Source organism: Pavona decussata, unplaced genomic scaffold, assembly GCF_977016875.1.
Source record: "Pavona decussata unplaced genomic scaffold, jaPavDecu1.1 SCAFFOLD_84, whole genome shotgun sequence".
In the NCBI taxonomy this organism is placed as follows: Eukaryota; Metazoa; Cnidaria; class Anthozoa; order Scleractinia; family Agariciidae; genus Pavona; species Pavona decussata.
This window is the reverse complement of record NW_028145502.1, coordinates 1,097,449-1,124,011: the sequence shown is the minus strand read 5'-3', so window position 1 is coordinate 1,124,011 and position 26,563 is coordinate 1,097,449. Positions and strand designations below refer to the sequence as shown.

General features: G+C 39.8%; 1 protein-coding gene across 5 annotated transcripts; it reads right to left on the bottom strand.

Moving 5' to 3' along the window:
- Window positions 1–26,563, bottom strand: LOC146475320 (zinc finger SWIM domain-containing protein 5-like). Of its 5 annotated transcripts, none has more exons than XM_085115730.1 (5): window positions 26,448–26,563; window positions 6,935–7,503; window positions 3,631–4,142; window positions 2,531–2,969; window positions 1–2,237 (listed from the first exon to the last, which is right to left on the bottom strand). In XM_085115730.1, exons 2-5 carry the CDS (start codon window positions 7,287–7,289, stop codon window positions 286–288), a joined length of 3,258 nt encoding a protein of 1,085 aa, XP_084971856.1. In that variant the 5' UTR covers window positions 7,290–7,503; window positions 26,448–26,563; the 3' UTR covers window positions 1–285. The 5 variants fall into 5 exon arrangements, with proteins under 5 accessions (XP_084971856.1, XP_084971858.1, XP_084971855.1 ...); XM_085115732.1 differs by lacking the exon at window positions 26,448–26,563 and adding an exon at window positions 16,252–16,278; XM_085115729.1 differs by lacking the exon at window positions 26,448–26,563 and adding an exon at window positions 15,625–16,014.

Here is a 26,563-nt window from a genome sequence, read left to right as displayed (position 1 = left end):
TTTTATCTTTGAAAACAAACATCTTTAATTTAAGCCACTCGAACGGAACCTTTTTAACTAAAACGTAAAATAGCGTTCCAAAGCAAATTGTATTTCCAAGTTTAGAGGCGAAATGAAATGCGGACGTAACCTTGTTTCTGTCATAAAATTCTAAAGTGTAAATATACAATTTCGACATCGCCTATCATATTAACAAATGTAATAATCTTTTATATCTCTTTAGCTCGATTGTGGAGGCTGATTATCATAAATAATTTATATTTCAAAATTTGCTTCCTAACGGATTTATCCAAATGTCTCTTTCACAAGCTGCATGAGTTTTTTCTTTCCTTTGTACAAAACTTTCATGTTGTTGATAAGGGCCCGAAAGCGGCCATTACCATCAGAGGCTAATAAGAATGTCTCTTGGGCTTTCGTTAGAAAAGTCACAAAATCCATGTAGTGTTTAGGGCTGATGTGGTTCAGTCTGCTATGCGCAGTGTTCACATACGCGCTTATGGTGGCCTCCATAAGCTGTCTTAGAGGCTCTTCATCGCATCCGAGTATGGAGTTGTCCTTCATAAATTGGTACTGCCCATTCTGGGCCTTGTCAGCGGCGGCCTTTGCAAAGGTACATTGAAAAAGCAGATCAGACAGCACTGTAGGACAATGCACCGCTTTAATGATCAGCGGGATGATCTGCGTCAGCTCGCCATAACCTAGGGCCTGGGACAGAGCGCATGCCCAATGGATGTCTCCAATCGAGGGATGACTGTCTTGATTGTAGGCCAGAGTGAAGTGCTTCATGGCAAGAGTGGCAAGTTTGAACGCTCTCTGAGGATACCCGCGGTAATCCATGTAACGTGCAATGGCGAAAAGTTGTGTGGGCGGGATAAATGCTGCTGACTCTATGACTAATCTGTAGGCTGTCTCGAATGCCGCTGGGTGCTTTTCACAAAGCGTCAGCGTAGAGAGAGAGCAGCGCTGAGGATCACGACTGGCGCACTGTAGAGCGAGCGCCTGTGCACAACACAGAAGCGCTTCTTTCTCGAGCACCGTAAGTTCAAGCCGTACTGCTGTGGCAGGCGCCATCACAGCGGTAGCTACCAGCGAAGTCGCTTCTGTTGGTGTAAACAGTGAGCTCCAGTTCTTCATGATCTGACTCAGAGCAGATGTACCGACTTCAACAGCGCACTCAATCAGCCACTGCACCATATCACGGCGCCGCCAGTTCCGCGTGTTCAGTGTCATGCGCAGTACTTTCAGTCCCAGCTCCATGGCAAAGTTAAGCATGTCAATATCACGTGATTCAGATTTCTCACCGCTGGACAGTTTGAACGCGTCCTGCGCGAGACGGAAGAGTTGGGGTGCGGAGTGCATGTGCTGTTGGGACGCTTGTAGAACCGCTGACAAACGGTCAGCAGAGTCTTTGGCAGCATTGAGCAGGCGCGATGCCAGCTCGCACTGCTGGGATTGCAAATGTCCTAGGGTGTACAATCGTGTGTTTCTGTAAGGTCCCACCAGGGGAATTTCCTCATCCGCAATGTCATCTGAGAAGTTTTCCAAGGTTAGGAAACGCATTGCACGGAGACCAACCTTGAAGGCGAGCTCCAAATCCTTGTCCACGAAATTGCTGAAGAGAAAACGTGCGAAAGTGTGCATGGGAACGCTGTTCGACTGCACGCCTAGTCCCAGGCCACTGAACGGCCCGCTCTTTAAGAGAAGTTCAGTTTGAGCTTTAAGAACAGGATAAAGAAGATCATTGAAATCCAGGAGATTAAGCTGTGCGATCAAATGTTCTTCTTGGCGACAGGCCTTGTCCTGGGCGTAGAATCCCACAGGGATTGTTCGCTGTTGTCCGAGTCCCATTAGCGCGACTTCAAGAGCTAAAGTCAAGTAAGTTTCATTTCCAGAACCGCATTCCGGACGTGGTATGGTGGCGAATTCTTCGTCGTCTTTTAGCTCGGAATCGCTATCCTGTGGACCCAGCGTTTCTTCTATAAGCGTATCGTACAACACGACAATAGGATCGAGTTGATGTCCTAACCATCCTTCAATATACTCGTCTTTCTCTGAGCTTTCCTCGCAAAGTTTATCCATCTCGTCAAAGCTCTCCAAAAAGCTTTCCATTTCGTGGACTTTGTCTAACTGCTCTTCCTTCATACCACGTGCTACAGCAACAGCCAATCTCAGAGCTTCTTGGGGATAGCCATGAGCTCGCAAGGCATCTACTCGAGCAGCGGCCATCGGGACCTCCTCTGTTAATGAAAGAGAAATATTTATTAGTGTAAAAAGTCAATTAAATTCGAACTTCTAAACTTTTTTCAAGGTCTGTGCGTTGTCTGTGATCCTTCTCTCCATCCCTCTATTGTATCCATTCATTCTGTATGGTATACTGACTTCGAACCTTAGTAAATTTCTATAACATTTTAGGTCCCTTTTATTCAAAATGCGTGCTAAGCAGCCAAAGACGCAACTCTTTTTTGAAAATTTTGAAGGTTACCAAATGGTTTGTTTGTGTCCGCTGGCAGTGAAAAGTTAAATATCTCACCTTTCCAAGTCAGATATTCGTTCTCTTTGTCCTCTTCACCGCGTCTAACGATACACTTCAACGTCTTGTCTTCCCAGCTCAAATCACACGCTTGCACAGCTCTGGAAAAAACGGTACGGCGAGGGGACGTCTTGTCCTCTACTTCTTCGCTCTCGTCCGCGTTTTGAACATCCGGGTTCTCCAACGGACAAACTTCCTGTCGGCTCCAGGCCTCAAGCTGTAGTTTCCATGCTGCTTTTTCCGAAAGGGTGCTGTCTGGGTTCAACACAACGCATACCCACAATGCACCAAGCTGGTCCCACAGCTGGCGGCATTTGTCATTCATGGAGGTGCCTTGTTCTTTCCATATTTGGAGCCTAGGGTCTGCCAGGAATTGCTCTGTAATGAGCCTAAGCATACGAGAACCATTGTTGTCATGGACACGGAGCATTTCACGCACCTAAAGAAAACAAAACGTGCACGTTAGTTTGTGGAACCAGGAATCTCGATCAGTTATGTAATGAAGTACGGCATACGTTTCCTCAACTGTGCTGAAAGATTTTTCTAAACGCTCACAGAATTATATAATCCTATTTAAGAAACAATTGTAATACGATTACGCCAAATTTTCAAAGGAATGCGAGCCAATCGAGACAAACGCGAGTCTTCGGCGAGAATCAACAATAAGCCGAGAGCGACAAATCAAATGAAAGTTGTCCAGCAGTTCTTTTATTGTTGCTGTTCATATTTTCTTGACTAAATTTGGGAATTGTTTTTCTTTTTTTCCTTTCACTAATTATTTAAATTTATGCCTCGGTTGGAAGAAAATATAATAAACCGGCTTGCTCTTTATAAAATCCACTTTTATGCTCTCAATCCATTTGTGACTCATCCACTCCATAAACAAGGTTCCTGCCATCTGTGAATTACAGAGCCGCAACATGAAATTTTCATGTGTCGGGTTTTCTATGATCTGGCTTTTGTTTTTACTCTTATTGAGATAATGCGAAAACATTCATTTCGAAACTTGCTACCGTTTAGTCTGCATTCTCCCTAATGAGTTCCTGTTCTTTTGTAATGGCATTTCTCTAGAAACCCAACCCGTTGTTTTGGTTTCTTACCTTAGCAAACATGGATAAAAGATGTTTTCCGCTGCCATAATGTCCTCCTTGAGAGAGGTAATTCCTAACTTGTAGCCGCACTTGTTCTGCGTCTAAATGCCAGCAGCTTTCATCTTCCGCACCCGCGCCCGCGGTAGGATCAGGAGCGCCGTGTAAGCGGTTAATCTCCGAAGTTTTCAGCAAAATCTCGTCGGCCAATCGCTGCGCAGTCGGTAAAACCTCGGTGTGATGTTCCGTTATAAGATACTGTAAAAGTTTTTGAAGTTGTTCACGGTTCATTTGAAGTAGTGTTTCTGAGATAGGGACGCGTAGAGTGACCTTCTCTGGATTGCGAATTCGAAACAGAGAAAGAGCTACAACATGAGGGCACCATAAAATATCTTTGTTACCACAAGTGCAGGAGACCTCGGTTATTTTACATCTATCAAATCCAACAGATACACTGTATTCTTCCTTTTGTGTTCCGCATTTAGACTCTCCTTTCTCAACTACCTTGCCACTGAGCTGAAATCCTGGAAGAAATTTTAAAAGAAGGAAATACATTAGAAGAGCTGCATTTCTCAAAAACCACAAAGTTTTCGAAGCAAGTGGGGTGAGACATTTCCTTCGGAATTTAATCCCATATTCCGCGCTTTTCATCCCATCCACCTCGTTTTTCACTCATCAACTGAGTGTATAATCCTGTTCTTTCTAGTAATGCAAATCAACCATTATCCGCACTGTCCGGCATTTCTTAGGATTTTTTTTTCAAATATGCAAAAAGCAATTACTGGGCGATTTTAAGCTTGAGTAACAGATCCTTTGGCTCTCAAAACTTAGCTCATCATTAACAAGGAAAGTGACAGATGGCGTTTACTTATCCGTCCGCTAATGGTCATCTTTCGCGTCCTACTCACCGCAATTTTAGCCTCTGGTCGTAAAGAGGCCTTAAAAGCTTACGACGCAACAACGAACCCCAGGCTATGTTAAATGCTTACATAATTTAGCGATAATACGGATGATGGATTTGACAGTTCATAAAAAGCACACTGTTGAGAGCCACTAGAATGTTCACAACCGACCGCTAAAGCAATTCTTACTTCTGCAGTTCAGTTTTGCGTTTATAGATTATGGAAATCCTTTCGTGTGACCATGTAAATGAAAGCTTTGGAGAAGTATTAAAGCACTTAAGGAATTCTTTATTACTTGGTACACCGTTGCTTAGGCGTTTTGATCAAGACTAGTCTAGCGGCCATCATGTACGTAAGATGATCAGTTTTAAAATAAAAAAGTAGCGTTTTGGAATTTTCAACAAATGCCACCAAAACAACAACACAATCAACTCACTTCACTTTCTTCTGTTATATCAAAAGAATGGCTAGAGAAAAAGTCGAAACAGCATTTTACAAATGATTAATATTCGTTTCTTGTCCCATTAAAACTTAACTGAACAAGCCATACACTCATATTTCCAAATGGGCGTTTACAACAGAAACGCAAAATTCCATTTATCTTCCTCAGTAATCCTCTTATACTTTCGCATTTGTGCCAAAGAACGCTGGACGTGTCAATAAAGTAACAAAATTATTCCTATTAACGCAGTGGACCAGTCTTCCAAAATATAAAGTGTGCGAATTTGCAACATCAAAGCACTTATTTTATTTTGAAGTTTTCCTGGGCTTGCAAGGGAAGTATAAGAAAACGTTTATTTGATAAGAACAAGATATAGTATATAGTTCGATGTAGGCAAGCAAGACAAAAAGGTTTTTTGTGCGGTTCAGTTCCACGACTTCCGAGATTTTCAACGACCAATGATATAAGTGAATTTAGTAATCTCAGTTTGAAATTTTTATATTTAAAAGCACAGGCCTGACGCGTCCGCCATGATTACACATTGCTTCACTAGCCTTTCATTTCATACAAAGGCCAAAATCAATAAATATTTTTTTTCTTATTTACATTTAAGTCATAAATAAATTGAAAGCTTGGATCATAGTTGCCTTAAAAGATCTTAAAAAGAGTACCGCACAAGAACCGCATACTATTTTAATAAAACTCAGTGGCGAGATTAAGTTTTTTTGGACTAAAACTGACAAACATTTAGAAACATCGTTTATTCAAAAGCACTCAACAAAATAATAGTTTTTCGATGAGTGTGAAAATAGATATAGTATGAATTGTTTCCGAGAAAAAAAACTGGCAATCCAGTAATAAACGTTTTCTGCGGCTCTGTGCATTCGCAGGATAGTCCCAGCGCGGGAACATTTTCGATATACTAGTGTTAAAAATCTTGGATTACATTACCACAGTCTTGAAAGTTTCCTGATACTAAGAAAGAGATCGATATCCGAATGATTTTGGAATATAGAGAGCAAAATATTGAAATCAGACGTTGACGATATAAAGAATTGTCAAGTTTAGTCCATTTGTTCTATAAGTTTTCAGTAAACGCACCCTTTCGGTGACAAGAAGTACAAACTTTGATGGCGCTTTTCCTTACACAAACGAAGCAAATATTACTGTTTGAGATTCATCAGTTAAGACAAGCGAAAAAGCCGACTTCGTTAAACGCAAATACTTAGGTTTTCCTCCTTTAAATCAGAGAAATGTAACTCAACACAACGCAGTTCTATAAAGGAGCAAGCTATTTCAAACCCGACTAAGTTTTTAAGAGTTTATAAGAGAGACATTAGATTTTCAGTTTATTGAAATCATATCAAGACAGGACATTAAATAATCTAAGAATTGCGAGCGCCGGAGCTATGAGAATTGACTACTTCGTTACAAGTATTTACAAACTCAAAAGAGTAGCAACGTCAAATTTTCACCGGCCCAACACCAACTTTCATCTGCACGAGCTGGAAATTGAAGGAGCTGGGTTTTTCACAACGATCTCCAAGGCCACCAGTCTAGTTTTATATTAAAATACGCGGCTGATCTTGAACAATCTAAAAAATATATTAATAACTCTCCCAAAGTTTCGATACCGAGAGCGATAACAGCGCAAATCTTGATGCGGAATTTATGAGGGTTACGACTGGAAGTAAACAGATACGATAGGTCATTTGTATTCTATAGAAACCAACCTAGACAAGCTGGCGCTTGCACTCTGTAGGGCGAAAAAACATGAAATTAAACACGAATACCCACGACTTCTCCTCAATACGATTAGAAACTTCGTCTTGCTGCGTTATTACAAAATATTTCGAACGTACAGCGATGCGTTTATGAAATAAAAAATTTTCTTCATGGTCTGTGGACCGACGATAGTCGTGTGGGTCGGAATAGATGCGGTTTAAGGGGACTGCATAAAAAATTCACTTACCGACTTGTAGAACATCTCTGACTGCATTTTCTTCTAGAAGCGCTAAACCTCTTTGAAAAGGCAATCTTTTGGCATCGTTTTGTGATACCGTGGCGTGTAACGATGAATACATGCAAATATCCCTTTCGTTTCTCGGGAATGACCAGTAAACTATCTTGAGTTGGACTGGTTCAGGAATAGGGGCGCTCCGCTCTTCAACGTGTTGGAAAGGAATATTTGCAGCCACGCATTTTGCGCTCAAATCCAACAGAGATGAAGGCCCACATCGCTTCTCTTCTGTGTGAAGTTTAGGAAATTTTGAAGGCTGTCTACACGGAGAGCAGTTTCTTGGACGTTTTCGCTGGCTAGCCATCATAGCGAATGAACGTAGATCTTAGCATGCGCCGGTGTCTCAAGTATAAACACAATCACCAGTGTTGAGAATAAGGACTCCCCACGTCGGAACCCCTGCGATTTTTTTCAATGAGATGCAAGATAACTCAGGTCGCCAAAATAAGCCTTTTTCCCACACCGTTCGTCAAACCACAGAAGCGATGCCTTGCGTAGTCTCTCAGAGTTCCCGTGAAAATCTAAGTGAGCGGAACAAAGCAAACATGAGATAAAATGTCCACATCTTTGACGTTACCTGTTAAATCGCATCATTGGCGCCGCGCTGATCAACCGCTAAACTCTCCTCACCGCTCATGGCAGCTGGAAGCAGGTCTTCTCCCTAGGGAATTTGTCGTGGTACTGTTTTGCTGTGTTTGTGTTCCTTAGTACTCTGGCAGGGGGGAAGAAACTTGTGCGATTTTAACGTGTGTTTCAAGCTACTTTAAAAGCGCTTCGAAGCACGAACGATGTGTGTGTTGATCCCTTTGACATCTATGAACGCCACAAGGTTTACTTAAGGCTTGGTTCGCCTTCAGAGAGGCTCCTAGCTGGCGGGGAGAATAAGATAAACCGCCGCATTTGGCGACAGTCAGTCTGCGAACCCCCGGCACGTGTAGCCAGCGAACACGATGATTGACATATCTCTATTATTAAACGTATAATTAAATTAATAGAAATATACATTGCGGACATTACGTCACTGGATGTGCGATTAAAGGGAAACCGAATTCAGCGAGACAAGCCGGTGATTTCGACAAAAATACGCGGTGAACAATGCGAAAAAACAGTATTTTCGTTAGGTTAGATCATAAACAAGGAATATGGAAAGTAGTTTTGCTGCTATCCGCGATTTATCGCGGGTGAAGTACTATTGTGTGACAAGCTAGTTGAAATTCATTCCATTTAGTCGCCCCGGGAGAGTTGTGCTACATTTTTATGGACGGCTAACTGGCGCCAGAATCACAATGAACCAGTGCATATGCATTTCAAATTTTAATAACCCGGTGTTTTAAGCCTATATTTGTTTACCAGAGTCGAAGAAGGTTGGTTCGGAACTTCGCGCTGTCGTACGATCGAAACAAATGCGCGCGTTTTGACGAGAATGAGAAAAAACCGCCAAAACGTGTGAAGATTTAAGGCGAATTTAGCAAAAATTGGCGATTTGTGACCGGAAGCCAGCCGACAAGCTGTCGCCGAGAGCTTATAAGGGAGCGATTACGCATTGTGGGGAGCGAGGCTGTTTTGTGATGCGGAGACACAATGTCGCCAGCAACAATGGAGGTCTGGTGTGGGGGTCCGCTGATAGCTCCGTTGAATTTACAGTATTTTGAGAATTCATGGATATGATGGGCTCAAATATTGGCCACCCCGCGTTGCAGGGCAGGTTGGTCTTAGAATGACAATCAAATGAGTAGAAATCTTCGCCTAATCGACTCCTCAATTCAAGAGACGAGAAGACAGCTACTTTGTCTTATCAACTCGTGCTTTTCAAAACTGATAATCCCATCTTGACAGGTCGCAGTGGATCGATCTTTCTGGATCAACACAACCAGAAATTAGACGGTATTCTTTTGTGTATTTTTTTTTTTATCTCGACGACGAGAACTTTTTCAATTTGATCGATAATATATCATTCTTGGGAATTGGAACTTTCTTACTACTTCCAAAATAAATTCCATGCGTTCTTCGCAATCAGGAAACAGAATTTTGTTGACTTGGGTCCTTTCAATTCCCGCAACAACTTGAACACACTTCAAAATTTCCGGAGGTGTATTTTATTGACTAATTCGGGAGATTTCGCTAAACGTGAGTGAAAGATGATCCGCAAAATCAAGTAATCGACTACCTTGGAACACAAAATGGCAAAAATCTCATGAGCCGGAGCCTACCCGGCCATTGTCATACAGAAAAGCTGCGAAACCATTTAAGAGTTTTACAGATCATTTCTTTTTTATGCTTCTAAAAGCTGCAATGTCGCATTGGCAGATAAACTTGGTAAACACTTACAATTTAAGGTAAGAAATACGACAAACATGTTAAAGTTTTGGTAGCTAAATGTTACTCAACTTTGCCGTTTCTCAAGTCAGGGTTAAGATGCGTTTTCCGAACACTCGATCGCCGAGAAACGGTGGAAAACGTATAGTTTCATTTTTGTTACATATTTATACGTAGATAAATTCCTCAAGCGAAAACGTAAACATACCCAAAGAAGGGAAAAAGGTTCACTCTTGTTAATACAATCTGCACGCTGTTCATGTAAACTTCTAAACATGTGTAAACACCAGTAATTCTGTGAAGTCTTACCTTGCTTTGTAGGCCTAGTTTGTACTTTAAACGACCATTTTTTAGTCTTGGACCATTTCGATGTCCATGCAATGTTGATAAGGTTGAGTGAAAAACTGTCTGAATTGAAATAAAACTGTTCATATTAATAAGCTTGGCATGTTCACTGTTGTCTTTATGCACAATTAAACTTGTGTCACGCTTGAATATTCTGGCACGAATATCGAAACCACTGACTTCGAAAACATGGTTCATATGATTCGATGTTTTTAGACAGAACTGAATGAAACTGGTCATTTATGTGAACTTAACTGATTTCTTCTTGATCATGATCTTTGCTCGGTCGAGAAGGTAGATAGGGTTAGAATTTAAACGTCAACTCAATGTTTTTGTTATATAAATGTTATTGGAAACATCGAAAAAGTTAGCTGTCCTTGGAAAGAGAAGGGAAGATTTGATGACTAAGGTATGGTTTGATTTATGGAGAATTCAGGCTGCAGTTTCAGACATAGCATAGTACTTTTCTTAGACTGTGTACTTGTGCTATAAACGTTTGACCTTCAATCCGTAGGCTAAGCCTACAGGTACAAATTCATCAGAATTCTGAAATGTCCAATTGGCAAAAATTGGTAAGAAAAATGCTACAGAAAAGCACTGCTTAGTGGCTTTCATTTGGATGAACATATTAAAACTTCCATTCTCAGTGAAAGGGCATCGCCAGTCGGTTTGTAAAGCAGACAAACAGAAAATATTTTCGTTTGAATGTTCACGCAATAGAATTTGATCCAAAGCGGACTAAATTGTATAAGAATTTTAAACGTAACTTTATAATAATTTGGGAAGCTAAGGTTCAAGTGTTTATGGAGAACGAATTTAGCTACATAAGCTGTAACTTACTTAGTCCTAAGGCTGGGAATTCAATGCGATTCTAACCAAGAAATAGTTTGCTTCTAATTTTTTCAGTAGAGGCAGAATTAAACCTTGACTGACCATTCACTGACTCAAAAAGACGCTGTAGTACTATTGCACCGTTTAACACGATATCTGCAAAATTCAGTTTTTAAAAATATATTTTTGGACTGAATTTGGTACCCTTTAATGAATTTTCGTGGCTAACAGTGACATTGTCTACACTACGTTGTTCTAATGCTATCATGACAAGGTCACCTAATAGCATTGCTTTTTCAGGCCTGTTTATCTTGGACTAAGCTTGGCATTATTTTAAGATGAGGCAACATTGACATATATTTTGATATATTGCGTCGTGTGGGCAAGAGAAACAAGATCTGCGACACAAACTGATAAAGTTTTATCCAATATTTTGCCTGATCTTTTGTATCAATGTCGTGTTGATCGCAGCTCCACTCCCAAGTGAGCACAAAATTAAATTTTAGAATAATCCAAAATTGTCACGATAAATTTTTGTAGATTATCAGTTGTGAACAACCAGCGACATCAAAATCTACTTCTGCAGAGCTTTCATTTGGTAACATGCAAGGTAAAATTTAATTTACCGTAAAACAATGTAAGCCCGACCACACAACGAGGGAGCATTTCAAATGAGGTTAAGTCCATTTTTGTTCGGCTGTAATTATTTTGGACAAGGCGCAAATATTTATGATCCAAACAAAACCAACTATATTTTTACCGGAAAATATGCCTTATCCAGCACGACTTATCAGACATCATGACGAGTTTTCTATAATCTTTTATTTGAATTCGCTTCCGATCCGATATAAGCCTAGTCCAATACTAAACCCCATTTAACCCAAAGCACCTCCAAGCGTTCCCAAACGGACCGAAAAATAATACCTCGGAAATCTTTCCAATAATAGATTTTAACTATAACAAATAATCATTATCTTTCCCTATACCTAAGCGGCCGTCGTGTGGTTGCCAATACTGTACACAACCTTTTTGTTGATAGATACGATTGAATAAATTACACATTTCTGAAACACACGACGAAAATTTCAACAACTGCATTAATACGGATTTCTACGTTACGTACCTTTTTATGACAATTTCCTCGTAGCTTTTACAGTAATTGATGCTATTATATTTTTGGTTTCAGATGTTCGTGGCGGACAAAAAACACATTTCGTGTCGCGAAATTAAACGAAGTTTCAAAGTCGACATGCGAAAGCACAAGGATTAACTAGCTCGCACGAAACAACTTTGAAGATCAGCTTCTCGTCTCCTAGAGGCTACCTTTTTCTCTGTTTTCACAAACTAAGTCACTTTTCTGGCTGGCTTTTCTTACACTTATAAATACGTACGCGTAAAAACGTGTTCCTGTCTTTTCTAGCTAAGATGAAAGAAGCTATTAGCATCGAGCATCGCGTTTACTGGAAGCCAAAGGATCCTTCTATACTGTCCCCAGGCGACAATTAACAAAAGAGCCTTTTTTGGGTCTCTTTGTCGATTTGTCAATCGAGTGTTTTTCAATCGTAATCGCCATTAGGCCTTCGAGGGATTTTGGCACCTTTTGTAAGCACTTAAGCTCCTTGGGTCTACAGCTTCAACACACAGTGTTTTGGAGACAGTTGTTCGGGGAGATATCGGTTCATAAGTGCCTTTATGTGCGACCCGCGATGACAATATCCTTATTTAACCACACATGTCAAAGCAAGGAGGCTCAAGTACGGCCAATGCGGTCTATTGAACAATACTGCGGGGGCTAGTTCAACATGGGATATGACAACAATAGGAAACTAAACAATACAAGGAAACGTGGCTTAGTGAGATCACGGATAAACACGTCGTTGAAATAACCCCCTTGTTTGAAGTCCCCATGTATGTCAGACAGAGTGGCGCTAAACTACTTACACCCATCTCCGTTTGACATTTTTTCATATGGTCAAGCACTTTAAGACGTTTAACCTTGTCAATCGTAATCGCGAAGCAAGAAAACTTAAAACAATGCATGTAAAATAATCACAAAAATATATAAAATAATCCCAAAGTCCGTTTTTCATAATATAGAAAAACAAACAGTGTAACATGAAAATTCTGCTTAAAGCTTCCACTGGTATCCTCACACATTAGGACCCCGTCTACGTCCTCAGAAATTAGAACTACGCATTTTAGGCTTGGATTTTGGGCTTGAATCGACGGAAAAACAACTAATTGATGAAATTTGTACGAAAAGCAACCTGGGTGCTCAGTAAAAAAGAGAAAGAAGACGAAAACAAGATGAAAATTAAGCCAATACCGATCTGCACGAAACCTCTTCCTTTATGATTCATGACTTAAGTGTCACGTTTCTACGTTCATTATATATTTTCCTCCGTCGTTTTTATTTTAAATTTTTTTTATTTATAGCAGGATTTCAGGAGTTTTATTGACTTTCTTTCCCGGATTTTCTTTCGAAGATGTTTGGAATTTTTCCATCTCGGCTAACCGGATGTAGTTAAGCAGCCCGCGTGGTCTTTTCTCGTGCCGTACGTGACACAGACACACAATCCTGAAAGCTTTCGTGAATTTTATATGCTGCAAACTTGCCCGGGAGCAATTCGCTATAATGAATAAATTAAAATATTGTAACAGTTGTTGTGAAGCCATGTTTATACTTTTAGAAATTCACTGAGCGCTTTCAAAATTAATGTCATACCAGAAAAAAACCGAAAGTTCAATTAAAAAAAAATTGGATGGCGATATGGAAGTACGCTTCGCAGAACTTAATTTGTTTCCTTTCTGAACTAAAACTGTGATATAATTAATATTTCCGAATTTAAAACTGTGATATAAATACGACCACAAAGTATGTTTAATAATGGCCATGATTGATGTATATATATATGCATTAGAATTGTAAATGAATTTGCGAAAAATCTAACTCACTAAACAGACAGTACAAAAGACTTTGACATTTATTTGGTTTCCTTAGGGACGAGTTTCCACTACGTTTGTTTTTTACGGTTCTAAATCTTTTTTAATTAAGTATTTTATTTGAATCCCCCTCGCAAAACAAAGTAGAATGTGCCAAAGCGTGGGTTGATTTCAATTTTTTTGCCCTTTGTTGGGTCACTTTTGATATCTGAGTGCATTGCTTCAACCGATTACTTACATCACCAAGGAGACATTATAAACCGTATTAGCAATTCAAAGCTTGGAGGTAGAATACAGTGGGTTAAGCTTTTAATTTTCTTTCTTAAATTGCAAAAAAAAAAACCTAGAAAAAAGAGCACCAAGTGAACATTTTCCAACGCGGTATCAAAATAATTAAATAAGCTTTCTAGCCGACTTAACGACATTTTTAATTATTTGCCTGCACGTGACTTATCTAAACCGATTTTGAAACAAATTCATTTCTTTACATGAATTTCAATGTCTGTGACACATCTCATTCTAGTTCAGTACTATTTCTGCATTGTGCAGCTTATAATTACTACCTTAACGAATTCCTTGCTAAATTAACCTTAATTTGGAAGTTTCGTTCGAGATGGCGATCACTCGTTGTACTCAAAACCTGTAGAAGAGGTGTCAATCACTAGGCCCTTTAAATTTTAATACTTCAAAGTTGTAAAACAGTTTTAGTGCATAATAAATGTATACTCACCCCCCAAAATCGATACCAACAAATAGAGCCCGGTCAGAGATTACAAACTTGAACTTGTTAAAATGAAAAGAAAGGCGCTTTTAAAACCTTTGTCCTCTGAGAAACACAAACCTGTGGAGTCAGATTCGCAAGATTCGTTCGTACGTGTTGTCACCCTAGTTTTATAACTGATAACTGTATATATTATTACTACAATTGATTACGTTTAACATCCCTTCTCAAACCCACCTGCTGGGTTCTTTACGCCCCCTTTCCAATTATCCCGAACTCTGAGTCAAAACGACTCACCGCAATACACTAGTCTACTAATAAGGGGTGGGGTGATGACGTCATTCGCGTGATGAAATTGGGACCGGTCGTGACTAGAATAGATATCAGTGTCCATAACACCGATTCATGCTTGTGATGAGGTGCATGTCTTCGTGTGTTTTGAAGTTCCAGCGCTTAGAATTTGCAATACAGTGAAGATTCTGGCACAAAAACGAACGACAAATGATTTATTCAGTTCTGGGCGTCAGACAAGTTTGTTTTCCGGCCGCTAGTCATGACACCATGGCCACTTTTGAATTGCGAAAGAGCAAAAAAACGCTCTAGTTTTTCAACACTAGTAGCGGCATATTTCACAATTTTTGAGACTTTTCTTGGTTTAGGAAATATAAAACCAACACTACTATAGGAAAGTCCTTCTCAATGGCCATACTGACATGAAATTGTCTGATACACAGACTCATGTTTCAGCTCTCTCGATGTACAGCATAATAAAAAGCCCTGATCGACCCTGAGGAAAGTAATGCTCGGAAGCTTTTGTTTCCATGGCAACACTGAGGAACTTCAGCACGAAGTTCACCTTGGCCGTATAGCATGGGCACTTGCAATCGTTCAGTAAAATTAGCCAGACATCGGTGCCAGCGAAGTTTACAAAGTCCACAATAAGTTTGCTGACTGAGTCAGGAAGAAAGTCTAAGGACTGCATATTTCAGAGACAACCAATGGATAACATTTACGTAAAATACTTAAAATGGTGTCTTTTGTGTTCACAGATCGTTTTGTACCCTTTCAAAGACATATTTGTGTGGAAGCTAATACAGATTGATCTATTCGGATGTTTGAGCTGAAATTAAAGTATCAGAAAGGTTTAGGAAAGGAAATCTTATTCACCGAATTTCCCTTGGCTTTACGAAATGCTAGCTGACCTTATTTCACATTTTATTGCCGGATACAGATATATATTAGCCCGAAAACGAAAGGAATTAGTTTCCTGGTGTTACGTAATTCAGAGTTGACATTTTGCCGAAGGAAACTTAAGATTTTCTTAGAAACTAAATCCGAATTTTTGACGCGATTAAGGCGCTCAGAACAGATATCCAAAGAAGTGAGCCGCTTGCTGCCCGTGCTTAATGTTTACAGTTTCATGAATATCAGTTGACTGTACTCAAAATCGTTCCGCAATAACATGTTTGTAACGTTTAATACTAACCTTAGTCGGACGTATCGCAGTGAAGTTTACAAAGCTCCAGTATGTTTTCAGTGGCGCTGCCAGTATGTCACAGAGAAACCAAACTATAGCTTTCACGTGATGAAGAAACTGTGGTGTTGCTTTGTTGGGGAGTGGAAACGAATGATTGGTTTATCAGTTGAGTTGATAAAGTAATTTGGTCACCGTAAAGAGAGTCAAGAGCTTGCTTTCATATGAAACGCCATCAAACCGCGAATTGTTTAGATAATTACAACGCAGTGGCTAGTAACTTTTGAAGAGCACTCGACGTATTGTTTCGATAGAACTTTGTTCCAACGATGGCGGGCGTGAATCGCCTGATAATTGCAATGAAATTGAGACCTCCTTAAACTTTCACATATGTAAGAGTTGGTGCCCTTTGTTAACCGAGGGATGAAAATATCGAAAAGACCTGCTAAATTTTCTGAACGTACGCACCACCGTCCTTGTAAATTCGCGGAATATATTCATCTATCGCTGACAAAACAAAGGGTGTGACAGGCTGCTTAAACGGTTTGAAAGCCTTTTGATTTCGTTGAAAAACGAGGGCCCCTGTCTGAAAAGCCGCACTTAACATTTCATCTACAAACTCAAACATTAGAACCCTACCTCCTACACAGGAATTGTCTCACTCCGGAATTAAAAGTTAAATCACTTTACATGGCTTAAGCTTGGCTCCAGGAGCCCAAATGACATACGGAAGTAGTTCATATTGATTGCTTGAAAGCGTTTGGGACGTCGTGTTTGTAATTAAAAGATCTCGGAAGTTTACAAGGAGCCAATATCTTTTGGTAGTGACGTGCATTCATAAGAGCTAGGATACAAGTACTTTGTTGTGTAACCAACCTTTCCTTAGCTAATTCGTTATCTCTGAAGTGTGTCGGAAAAAATAACTAGCTGAATTTTAAACATTGTTATATTGGGTCTAAGTGTTGCGGATCATGGGAAAGAAAAGTCAAAACATCGCGCTTCTGGTGAATTCAGTCTCAGAGCCGTATTCCAATTAACTTGAATAAACTTTCGAGTCTGCGAAATTCAAAAGTTAGCCTGTGGTAGCAGTGGCAAGCGTCGGCACCGGAGACTGTGGACGAAAGCTTTTTGCATGCTCCTTCTCTCCAGAATTAAGCCGAATCGTTCGCTCGGTCTCTCGCGTACGTTCCATTCGCTTGGAAAGGAAGTAAAGTGTAACCATTGATAGAAGGTTGCTGAGCAATATTCTCCTGTGGCGCTTTTTATTATCCTGTACTAGATGGTTCTATCTTTTAAAGCTCTGAAATCCTAAAGTGTTACCATATTCAAATGAAAGCTACTAAGCAGTACGTTCCTGAGGTGCTGTTTATTATGCTGTACAAGGTGATTCTAACTTTTGAGTCTGTGGATAAAATCCTAAAGTGTTACCATTCAAATGAAAGCTACTGAGCAGCACTTTCCTGCGGCACTGTTTATTATGATGTGAGAGGAAGTACCAAAAGGTGTGGACCCTATTGATAAAATTCAAACGTGCGTCCATTCAAATCAAAGCTGTTATGTTACGCAGAACTTTCTTTTGGAACTGCGTGTTAATGACATTGTTCAAAATCGTTTTAAAAACGATACATCCACACCTGCGTCATCAACTAAGAAATGAGGAAGTATTGACACTCAGACGTCAGTCGACAATCACTGTTTATACTAGTCCAAAACGCGTATTGTCTGGTATAGTGCTTAATGTTACTTCTAATTGCGTATAATCCCTTTGCTGAAAATGAAGTAAAACACCTTATTGCAGGTTCCATAGTGTTAGCTAACCTGCGCAAATTTCGAAGTGAGTGTTTAGCTTCTTTTTCCGTAACCGGCTTAAAGAGGCTTTACTTTAATTTGAATTCCTCGAGCATTCTCACGAGCAGAGGAAGAAAAAGGCGACGCAATCACAGTTCCGCTAGGCAAATCAAACCCATTCGCTACAAGAACATTCAAACTATGATGAAATTTTCTGAGTAACTCTTTCCTGTACTACTGTTAACGTTCATCACGCTACACAAGAGGGTACCAGTTATTGCAGCTTCATAACCAGCGCTTGCTTTCGCATGCTGGGCAGGCGTTGTTTTTAGTAGTGTTCCGGTGCGGAAAACGAAACTACTTTTCCTCGGTCTCATCTTGTTTCTCGCTGCTAATCGCAGCATGTTGTTCAGTGAGTCACACTCCATTGACATTCTCGAGCAAACACTTTCAAAACAACTACCAATACCGTGATTTGCCTCACGTAAGGTGGACTTCTTGAACCTCACAACGGTTCCGCTCGATGAGGGTCGCAGTGGGGGAGCGTGGCAACAGTCAAACACTGTAGCAACGTTCAATAGGCATTGTCAACTGCGTTTGACGGAGCGGCTAGCTTCGTCATTTGGATGAAAATACAACCACACTGATTAAACAACAATTCAGGTTACCGCCTTGAAAAGTGAAAAGTGAAGGAGAGCCGGTCTCAAAATACACAAGTATTTATACTGATACATGCAGTAGTGCCGGGATTCAGTGATTATATGTACCTGTAAAACAGTTCAAAATGGTGATGATTTCATTAAAGCTATGAAGCAGAACTTTGTATTTGGCACTATTTATTATGCTGTATAATAGTGGAGTCTAACGGGTGACCATTCAAATGAAAGCTACTGAGCAGTACTTTCCTGTGGTGCTGTTTATTATGCTGTACAAGGTGGTTCTAACTTTGAGTCTGTGGATGAAATCCTAGCGCGTGACCATTCAAATGAAGGCTACTGAGCAGTACTTTCCTGTGGTCCTGTCTATCATGCTGTATAAGGTGGTTCTAACTTTTGAGTCTGTGGATGAAATCCTAGAGTGTGACCCTTCAAATGAAAGCTACTAAGCACTACTTTCCTGTGGTGCTGTTTGTCATGGTGTACAAGGTGGATCTAAATTTCGAGTGTGTGGAGGAAGTCCTGTGATTATCATATTCAAAGCTGCTACTGAACAGTACCTTTATGTTGAGATGTTTGCCGTAGTTTACCAGCTCAGTTTTGAGCTTCACTTTCCTTTGATATTTTCGAGGGTCTAAGTGTACAAGGTGGTTTCTAACTTTTGAGTCTTTGGATGAGACGTCCATACTTTTCATTATGCACCTAAATTTTAAGCCCGCGTGCAGGGGAGGGGAGGGGGAAGAGGCGGAAAGACGGCATTTGAACGTACCTGAGATTTTTGTCTTTCAAATGCCCCACCGGAGAACGTATGTGGATTGCCAAAAGAGTGACTAAAAGTCTTTGAAAACTTGCGAGGCCAAAAGACGCCATTACATGCGGAACATCGTTGTCAAAACCCCGCCTACGCACGGCCAATCCCCCGCCCCTCTCCCCCTTATAGCGGCTTATCAGGATCACGTTTACGACAAATTGAAAAATGACCACGTGACCACGATTACCTTACTTTGCCGCTTGTTTTACGTTTCTGAGTAAAATTGAGCAGTTTCCCGTTAGTATCAAAAGGCCAGAATTCTATTTGCACTATTCGCGTGTATTTACTAATTTGGAAACGTGAAAGCGATGCTAAATCTCAACTGATGATGGGTACATTCCATGGCACACCACAACGCCTGCAAGTCTTGTCCGTACGCTCTTGATTTAGAAAACCGCAATTCAAAAATGCTCTAATTAGATTTGGCTTCAAGAGTATTCTAAAATTATGAAATTTTGTTCTTGACTTCGTAATGACGTTTATCTGTATTCTGGCCATGGAATTTTCCCTCAAAAGATCGAGAAACGTACGACAAACCATTGCGCGTATGTTTTGCGAGTACAATGCGTGATATTTTTTGCCCGTGAATGTCGCGTGCTACACGCTGGAATGCTTCAACCACGCGTGGGCTCTTCAATCTTTTAATCACGGAAAATTAGAGAAGCCGTCAACGGTTACTTCTCTCACTTTGTCAACTAAATTAAGTATAATTTCTTTCCATTTTCTTTTTATTCAACTGATACTCTCTATATCCGCCAATCTCTTAAATTAGTGATCATAATTGCATTGGTTCAAAGAGATACGAATACCTAATATAAATGGAGGTGGGGGCTTCTGTCAGTTACATCAAGAAAATTAGATTTTTGACATATCTCAGCCATTTACGCCCAAAAAAATTTTTTACGATCTAAGCTGATAATTGCACGCTGCGATTTAAACGGTTATCGATCCTGTTTCATACCAAATACTCTTGTCAAAATATATGAATTTTTGTATATATTTTTGGCCTGTTTACCGAACATTCTTCTCGGTTTTTCAAGTGAGATAAAACGTCAAAAATACACTCTTGTTTCACAAGACCGGTAGGGTGGCAATACAGCACTCTGAATTTGTCTTGACTACATACAGTTTCTCCCAACTATCGGCAATAGAAATATGAGTATAAGAAAGGAGAATCTATCTCCTTATCGATATCGGGGCTAAGAATGGCACAGTATCTCACAAGCACGGAGCAGAAGGCAAAAATCAATCAGCCTTGTCTCTCCTTGTCTCGCCCATATTATTATTAATAGGGACAGAAGCCTCTAGTCGTTAGAGAGAAAAAAATTCAAATTAATTACCAGATCCGGTTATTAACTTGAAATCTTTTTGCTTTTATGTTTTCAAAACTTGCTGAAAACAGCGCCTCCTAGTCGACCTTGAAATTATCGGCCATTAGGTCGTGTGAGATTGAAGGGCAGACAACAGGCACCAGAAGCAAAAAACATGGAGATATCACAGGAAAAACAAAATACAAAAATATTAAGCCACTAAGTGAGGAATTATTGAATGTAAGCCGACTACAAAAGACGCAGATGACAAGTTTTTCAAAATAAAAAACGAAAGAAATGCGATGGGTTTTTTTCAGAGGACGAAATTCATAGGTACACCCACCGAAGAAGACGCGTATTTTCAATTGTTTTATGGTTATTATATGGAGTGCATGAGTAAACGAACAGTTGAGTCCAGTAAAATCTCAGTAACTGCGAGAAAACTTTAGAGAACAGAATCTTAAACCTAGAATAAATTTTCGAGCTTTTGATACCTTTTTAATCCTTGCTAATGATTAGAAATTTCGCTATTTAATAACAATTGCCCTGATATCTCTGAAAACGTATTGAAAGCCTTTGGGAGGAAGCTTTCTATTGTTACGGACGTTCTAGGTAATCTTACAGCTGTCGAAATATGTTTTCAAAAATCAAAACTGTTGCCGTTATTCTTCGGTAAACGTTTAACCTGCCTACTGTTTCCAGACCTTTTGGTGATCTGACGTCCTGATCAAAAAGGAATAAAGTGATTTGAATCGATTTTAGCCGTCGCAGCACATTTAGCCTAAAAATTTATAAAGCCGTTGAATACTCCGAGGAGGTGATTATAAAAGTTGAATAGTTCGAATTAAAAGACGAAGCAAGAGGAGTCGCCGTTTTGTCACACTGTCCTCTTTTTAAGGCTTAATAAAGGCGTCAGATTCTCACGCTCGCTTTTTATCATGAACTTTGAGAAAAAGTTTAATTAGCTTTTCCAAAATACACTGAAAATACTCCATCACTGGTGAAAGAACATAGCTGCAGTTATGTCACTCTTACCTTGGCGAAATAATACTTCTGCACATTGAAGACCAAATTTTCCTACAGACAACTGACTGATGTTTTGACCATTCGTGCGCCTGAATTTTGAAAAATTTCTTTTGTGTTTTCTAACTCGGAAAGTTGAGGGTGGGGCGCTTACAAGAGAAGAAGGTGGGGGGCTTACAAGAGAAGGGCTCGAGTGGGGCTTAAGGGAAAAGGGGTGGGGGCTAAAGAGAGAAGGAGTGAGGGGCTTAAGGGAGCAGGGGTGTGGAGGGCTTCGAGGAGAAGGATGGGGGATTAAGGGGGAGGGATGGGGACGCAAGGGAGAAGGGGGTGGGGGGCTTACAAGAGAAAGGGGTGAGGGGTTTACAGAGGAGGGTTCGGGTGGTGCTTAAGGGAAAAGGAGTGGGGGCTAAAGAGCGAAGGAGTGAGGGGATTAAGGGAGCAGGGGTGTGGAGGGCTTAGAGGAGAAGGATGGGGGATTAAGGGAGGAGGGGTGGGCCGGGTGGGGACGTAAGGAAGAAGGGGATGGGGGCTTAACGGAGGAGAGGTGGGGGCTCTTAAAGAGAGAAGGGATGGGGTGAGCTCACAAGAGAAGGGGTAGAGACGGGGGGCGGGGGGAGGGCATATTAAAAATGCCGGAGGATGAAGGAGCTATTTACGAGGTCAGGTCTCAGAGGATTTTCTGGCTCGTTAACGTGGGCCACTCGGCTAAAGGGGTCCAGGGATCCGTTTATAAAAACTCCCGAAGAACGTTTGTGACAGAGAAGTATTTCTCAAAATCAATTTTCTGTCGACTGGCGGTAGCGTGCCGTGTAACTGTACAGACATCAATGCGTTTTTTTATTTGTAAAGTTGTGAATTTATCTTTCGAAATTTTTGAAAATCAGATTTGCGGTGATGACATTGTACACGTAAAGTACAGTCAACTCTCTCATAGCGACCACTTCTCGTAAGCGACCACCTCCCGTAAGCGACCACCTCGTAAATAACCTTTTTGATTCTCAGTTAAATACTGTTTCAAGAGCGACCACCACTCAAATTTCTTAAGGGACCGCGACCGCTTTTAAGGCCAGAAATTTAACATCTTCTTTTGTTTACTGTTTCCGGTAAGCGACCACCCAACATAATCACGTATGATCGTTAGTAAATCATCACTCAGAAGTAACAAAAGTTCAATTTCTAATCACGCTACCCTGGACTGCTGGCAGATAATAACAGTTTACAGACAGAGAAGATGGCTATAATTAGATCTGCAGGTAAACGGGAATTGGTACAGTGATCTGTTACACAAAGTTTCATCAGAAGAATGAATGGATGTGAAAAACTTTTTTCACAAATAATGTAGTTTCTATTTGCCTTATTTTTGCTGCTAAGGTAATATTTTTATGTAATTAATTTATCAATCCAGTATTAGGCTTATTTTGTTGATCTTTCCCGTAAGCGACCACCTCCCGTAAGCGACCACTTTGTCGTGCACCAAGGGTGGTCGCTTACGAGAGAGTTGACTGTAGTTTTTCGGGCCCAAAAATTTTGAGACTTTTGAGAAACATGCGAAAGGTCAAAACAAAATAGAAAGGGTATTTAATCTGTTCGCAAATGGGGCGTGGTTAGCTTAAAGGAACACCTCAGTCCACCCCCGCCGCAATGTGAAATTCAAAGACTTTTCCTTGCGGAGTTTTCTGACATACCCTTCCCTCCTTCATGACAACTTTAAATAATAGAAGATAACAAATATATCTTATCTTGTTTGTTTTGTTTTGTTTTTTATTTTTTTAAAAGATATGGGAGATTGATAAATAATGAGTTTACATTCGACTATTTTTTTTGTCTGTTTGTTTTATTTCGGATGGCCCCACACTGAACACGCCAAAATATTCATGAACACCCAATATTGAGTCACACCTTAATATCAGACCAAATAAACTACATCAAACTGGAAGAATGACTCACAGTTAAAACAAAAAGGAAAAGAAAAAAAGCTACCGTTCGTTGGTAGTCATAGAAACAGTTTCCAGGACTGAAAAGTCAGTTTTTTGAAAGAAACCTTCCAACAGTCAGCATGTTTCATAATCGACCAAATATTGACTTAACGCGACTTGGGAGGTATCACTTGAAATATGTTTATTTTGAATGATCACCAAGTGATCATCCGTTCTTGTTGCCACCAAACTGCAGCTATCATCATTATAAATATAGAAATGATAAAGGAAGAATACAGCGATAAAATCTGGTCGAAAAGTCAAGTTTGTAATTTCTTTCAAAACTACCAAATCTACAATTAGAATACAAGAAACGCCCATGCCTTCCGTCTACCCTACTATCGAACTAACATTGAGAAATTTGCTGTCTTTTTTCCAAGGACCGAAGTTTTATAATTCGCTTGACAATGAAATCGCTAACACAAGTTCTATTAAATGAATGTAAATATATGAAATATATATTTTGAACTTCGGATGAATGATCAAATAGAAGAAAGATCCTCGCAGTTAGTACGTAACTTAACAAGTTCTATTGTTTTCTTTTACGAAATAAAAAGCTAAAATTATCACTGTCAAAGTATGATATTAAATCTCCTAGCGTATCTATTAGCTCACTTTTTTGATACTGACCTCACACAAGGCCATTATCACAGCGTCATAATATTATTCATAGGCCTAATCACGTATAAGCTGTAAAGTTTCTTTTAGGTCCCTTCTCCACTTTTTCTTTATATTTTAGTACACGCAATTGTATTTCCGTTGTTGTAACTTCTATTGTGTGGCAAGAAATTTTAAAAAAATCCTTGTGCTGGCCAAGAACTTTGTATTTCGTCTTACCGGATATTTATGGGATACAAATGTTGCCACGGGATATTGCAGTTTTCGATGATCTGATTGGTTAATTATTCAAGAAACACAGCTCAATATACCACCACGATAAGTGCGAGTTATCCTTATAAATAGAAAGAAGGTTCTTCAGTTATATTTATTCCATTCGCTCTTTTCCCCGTAATTCGTATACTATCCTGTGTTTGTGTGTATTATTTAACAATTATTCTAAGAGCAGGCGGTGGATATGACATGGCAGATAGCCTGCGAGGCACGACACGGTGTAGTAGGCTATAATCATCCCATATCCGACAAGCGCGAGTAGAATAGCTGTTTTATTAAAAACAACTAAGAGATATTGCTAGATTATGCTGATTTCATTTTGCAAAAAAGACCAGAAGACAATTTATATCCGCTATTTCTGGGGCATGGTATAATGGCTGGTATCTCATGGCCGCTTAGCCAATCAAAATTCTGGAATTACTCACTGTGATCACAATATGAACTCAGAGCCTACCTCGAGCTTACAATCGGCGCCAAGCAAGGGAAAATGCGACAAGTAGGCTATAACAGACCTTCAAATAACAAAAACTGTTTAGGCTACGTGTTAAGGTTTACGTGTTTTAAATTCAGCGTACATTCACACGTAGTCACCAACCCCCCGCAGCCCCTAACCGTATCGTGTCACACGATAGTCCACTGAAACTGAATTCACTGCCCGAAAAATTAATTTTCCATTTTTCCCTAACTTTCCGTTAGATTTCTAAACCAATTTTCCTGTATTTTGTTTTCGTTTCAACGGAAAGGCACATATAAATCAAACATATTCCAGAGTTATTTATCATACAGTTGAACACAGCAAACGCCGTTAAATCCATCACAAGTTCTGCAGTTTAGTTCTTTAAACATATTATACCAAACGGACATTTTTGTAAGGCAACAACTATTTCATAACAGAAGTCACAAATAAACTGAAAATATATACTAATCCTATCCTAATTAAAAGTCGTCTTTAAAGCGTTGTGACCTTGGCAAAGAAACTCGTTAAAAGTTGGTTAACGCGGCATTTGACGCGAAAACGCCATCTTTTACATCGTTCCCCTTCTCATTACAACACAATAATTTAATACTTACAGTTTCACAATAAAATTCTCTGGCTTTTTCTTCGCATCTCGCATCTCGCTAACGTCATCGTGTTTGCTCTTGGAATACAATGACTTTGTGGGGGACATGAACTTGTCTCGCTTAGAATTCCCAAATCGAAGATTTAATTTTCAAGATATTTAACAATTTTCGTTATGTTCTACCTGGGGGGGCGAACTAGCGTTGATGAACTATTCTCACCAACGTGTACAAATCCATGGCCAATTTGTATGCGTTTAATCGCTGGGCAATTTGTGAGGCATCGCTTTTTCTTGGTGACTCTTACGTTGAGATGTTGCTAAGATAATTTCTGTATGTAAATTTTAAAAAAAAGGTGAAGACTGGCAACTCAAGTGTATGGGACTCATTTTCTACGGGGAGGCCATGTAAACGCCGGAATATTATCATATGTATGTCATCGTTTTTGTTCAACAAAATTTGCATATGAAAACTATATTAAAATGCACTAGTGACTATCCAAAACACGCTGCTTTTTTTCCCCTTGTTTGTTTAACCACTGAAAATCAACTACCACCTTAAAGATTACCAAAATTTAAGATTAATTTTTACTCGCTTTTAATAGGCAAAAGCTGCGATGTTGCTAAAAAAATTGATAAAATAATAACCCTTGAGAGTAGCCAAATGGCGAGTGATTACAGGTGGATATCAATTCCTTACATACACGGAGCCAAACAGGTTATAACGATCCACGTGCTTTTGTTTTGCTCTTTAGCGGTAAAGAACCGCGAGATGCATGCTGGCAGCCTCTGTGGGGTAGTTAATTCTGTTTTCCCAGGCCACAGCTCTCAGCTATAAACATTGTAAACGGGAACAACTGTACCTCGGTACAAGCATGTGTGAAAACGAAAGTATTTGTATCTAGAGCGGAAGACATTTTAACCCTCTTTGTTGCGAACCAAGAGCGCGCGGATATGGAATAACATAAACATTGAATTCAGTGTGTGCTGGAAAAACAGATGCATGAGTTTAGGGGAAAAAGAAAGCGTCGTTTTCGCTTTCTTTATTTTTCTTTTTTCAGTCGAAGAAAGGCAGTTTTAGAGCTTATGGAAAATGACTTTACCATCTAAAAGAAAAACTGCTGATTGCGAGAAATGTTCGCTGTCGTAAAATAGGCAACAAAAGCTAAAATACGCATGTAGCTATGTTAATTCAAAAAAGGATTCATCGAAAGATCCAATACTTATACTACAAAGATGCATTAATTTAACTTCTACAGCTACAATTTTCTTATTATTGAAGTACACCAACTAACCAGGAAATAAGAACAGAAATTATTCACCTTATTCCAAGATCTGAAGTGATGCGGGCGCACTTTTTTGCTCGAATCAGTCAGTCGATAAATGAAAACCGCACCTCTCCGTTCGAAGTTTCAAAATGTTGTGTATTTTGCAGGCC

Bases quoted from the DNA above. Each gene is read 5' to 3' on its own strand.
- LOC146475320 (XM_085115730.1), bottom strand. From the start codon at position 7,289: ATGATGGCTAGCCAGCGAAAACGTCCAAGAAACTGCTCTCCGTGTAGA. The intron at 4,143-6,934 runs GTAAGTGAATTT...AATTTCTTCCAG, and splicing joins CAGAGATGTTCTACAAGTCG to GATTTCAGCTCAGTGGCAAG. The intron at 2,238-2,530 runs GTGAGATATTTA...TTTCATTAACAG, and splicing joins CGAATATCTGACTTGGAAAG to AGGAGGTCCCGATGGCCGCT.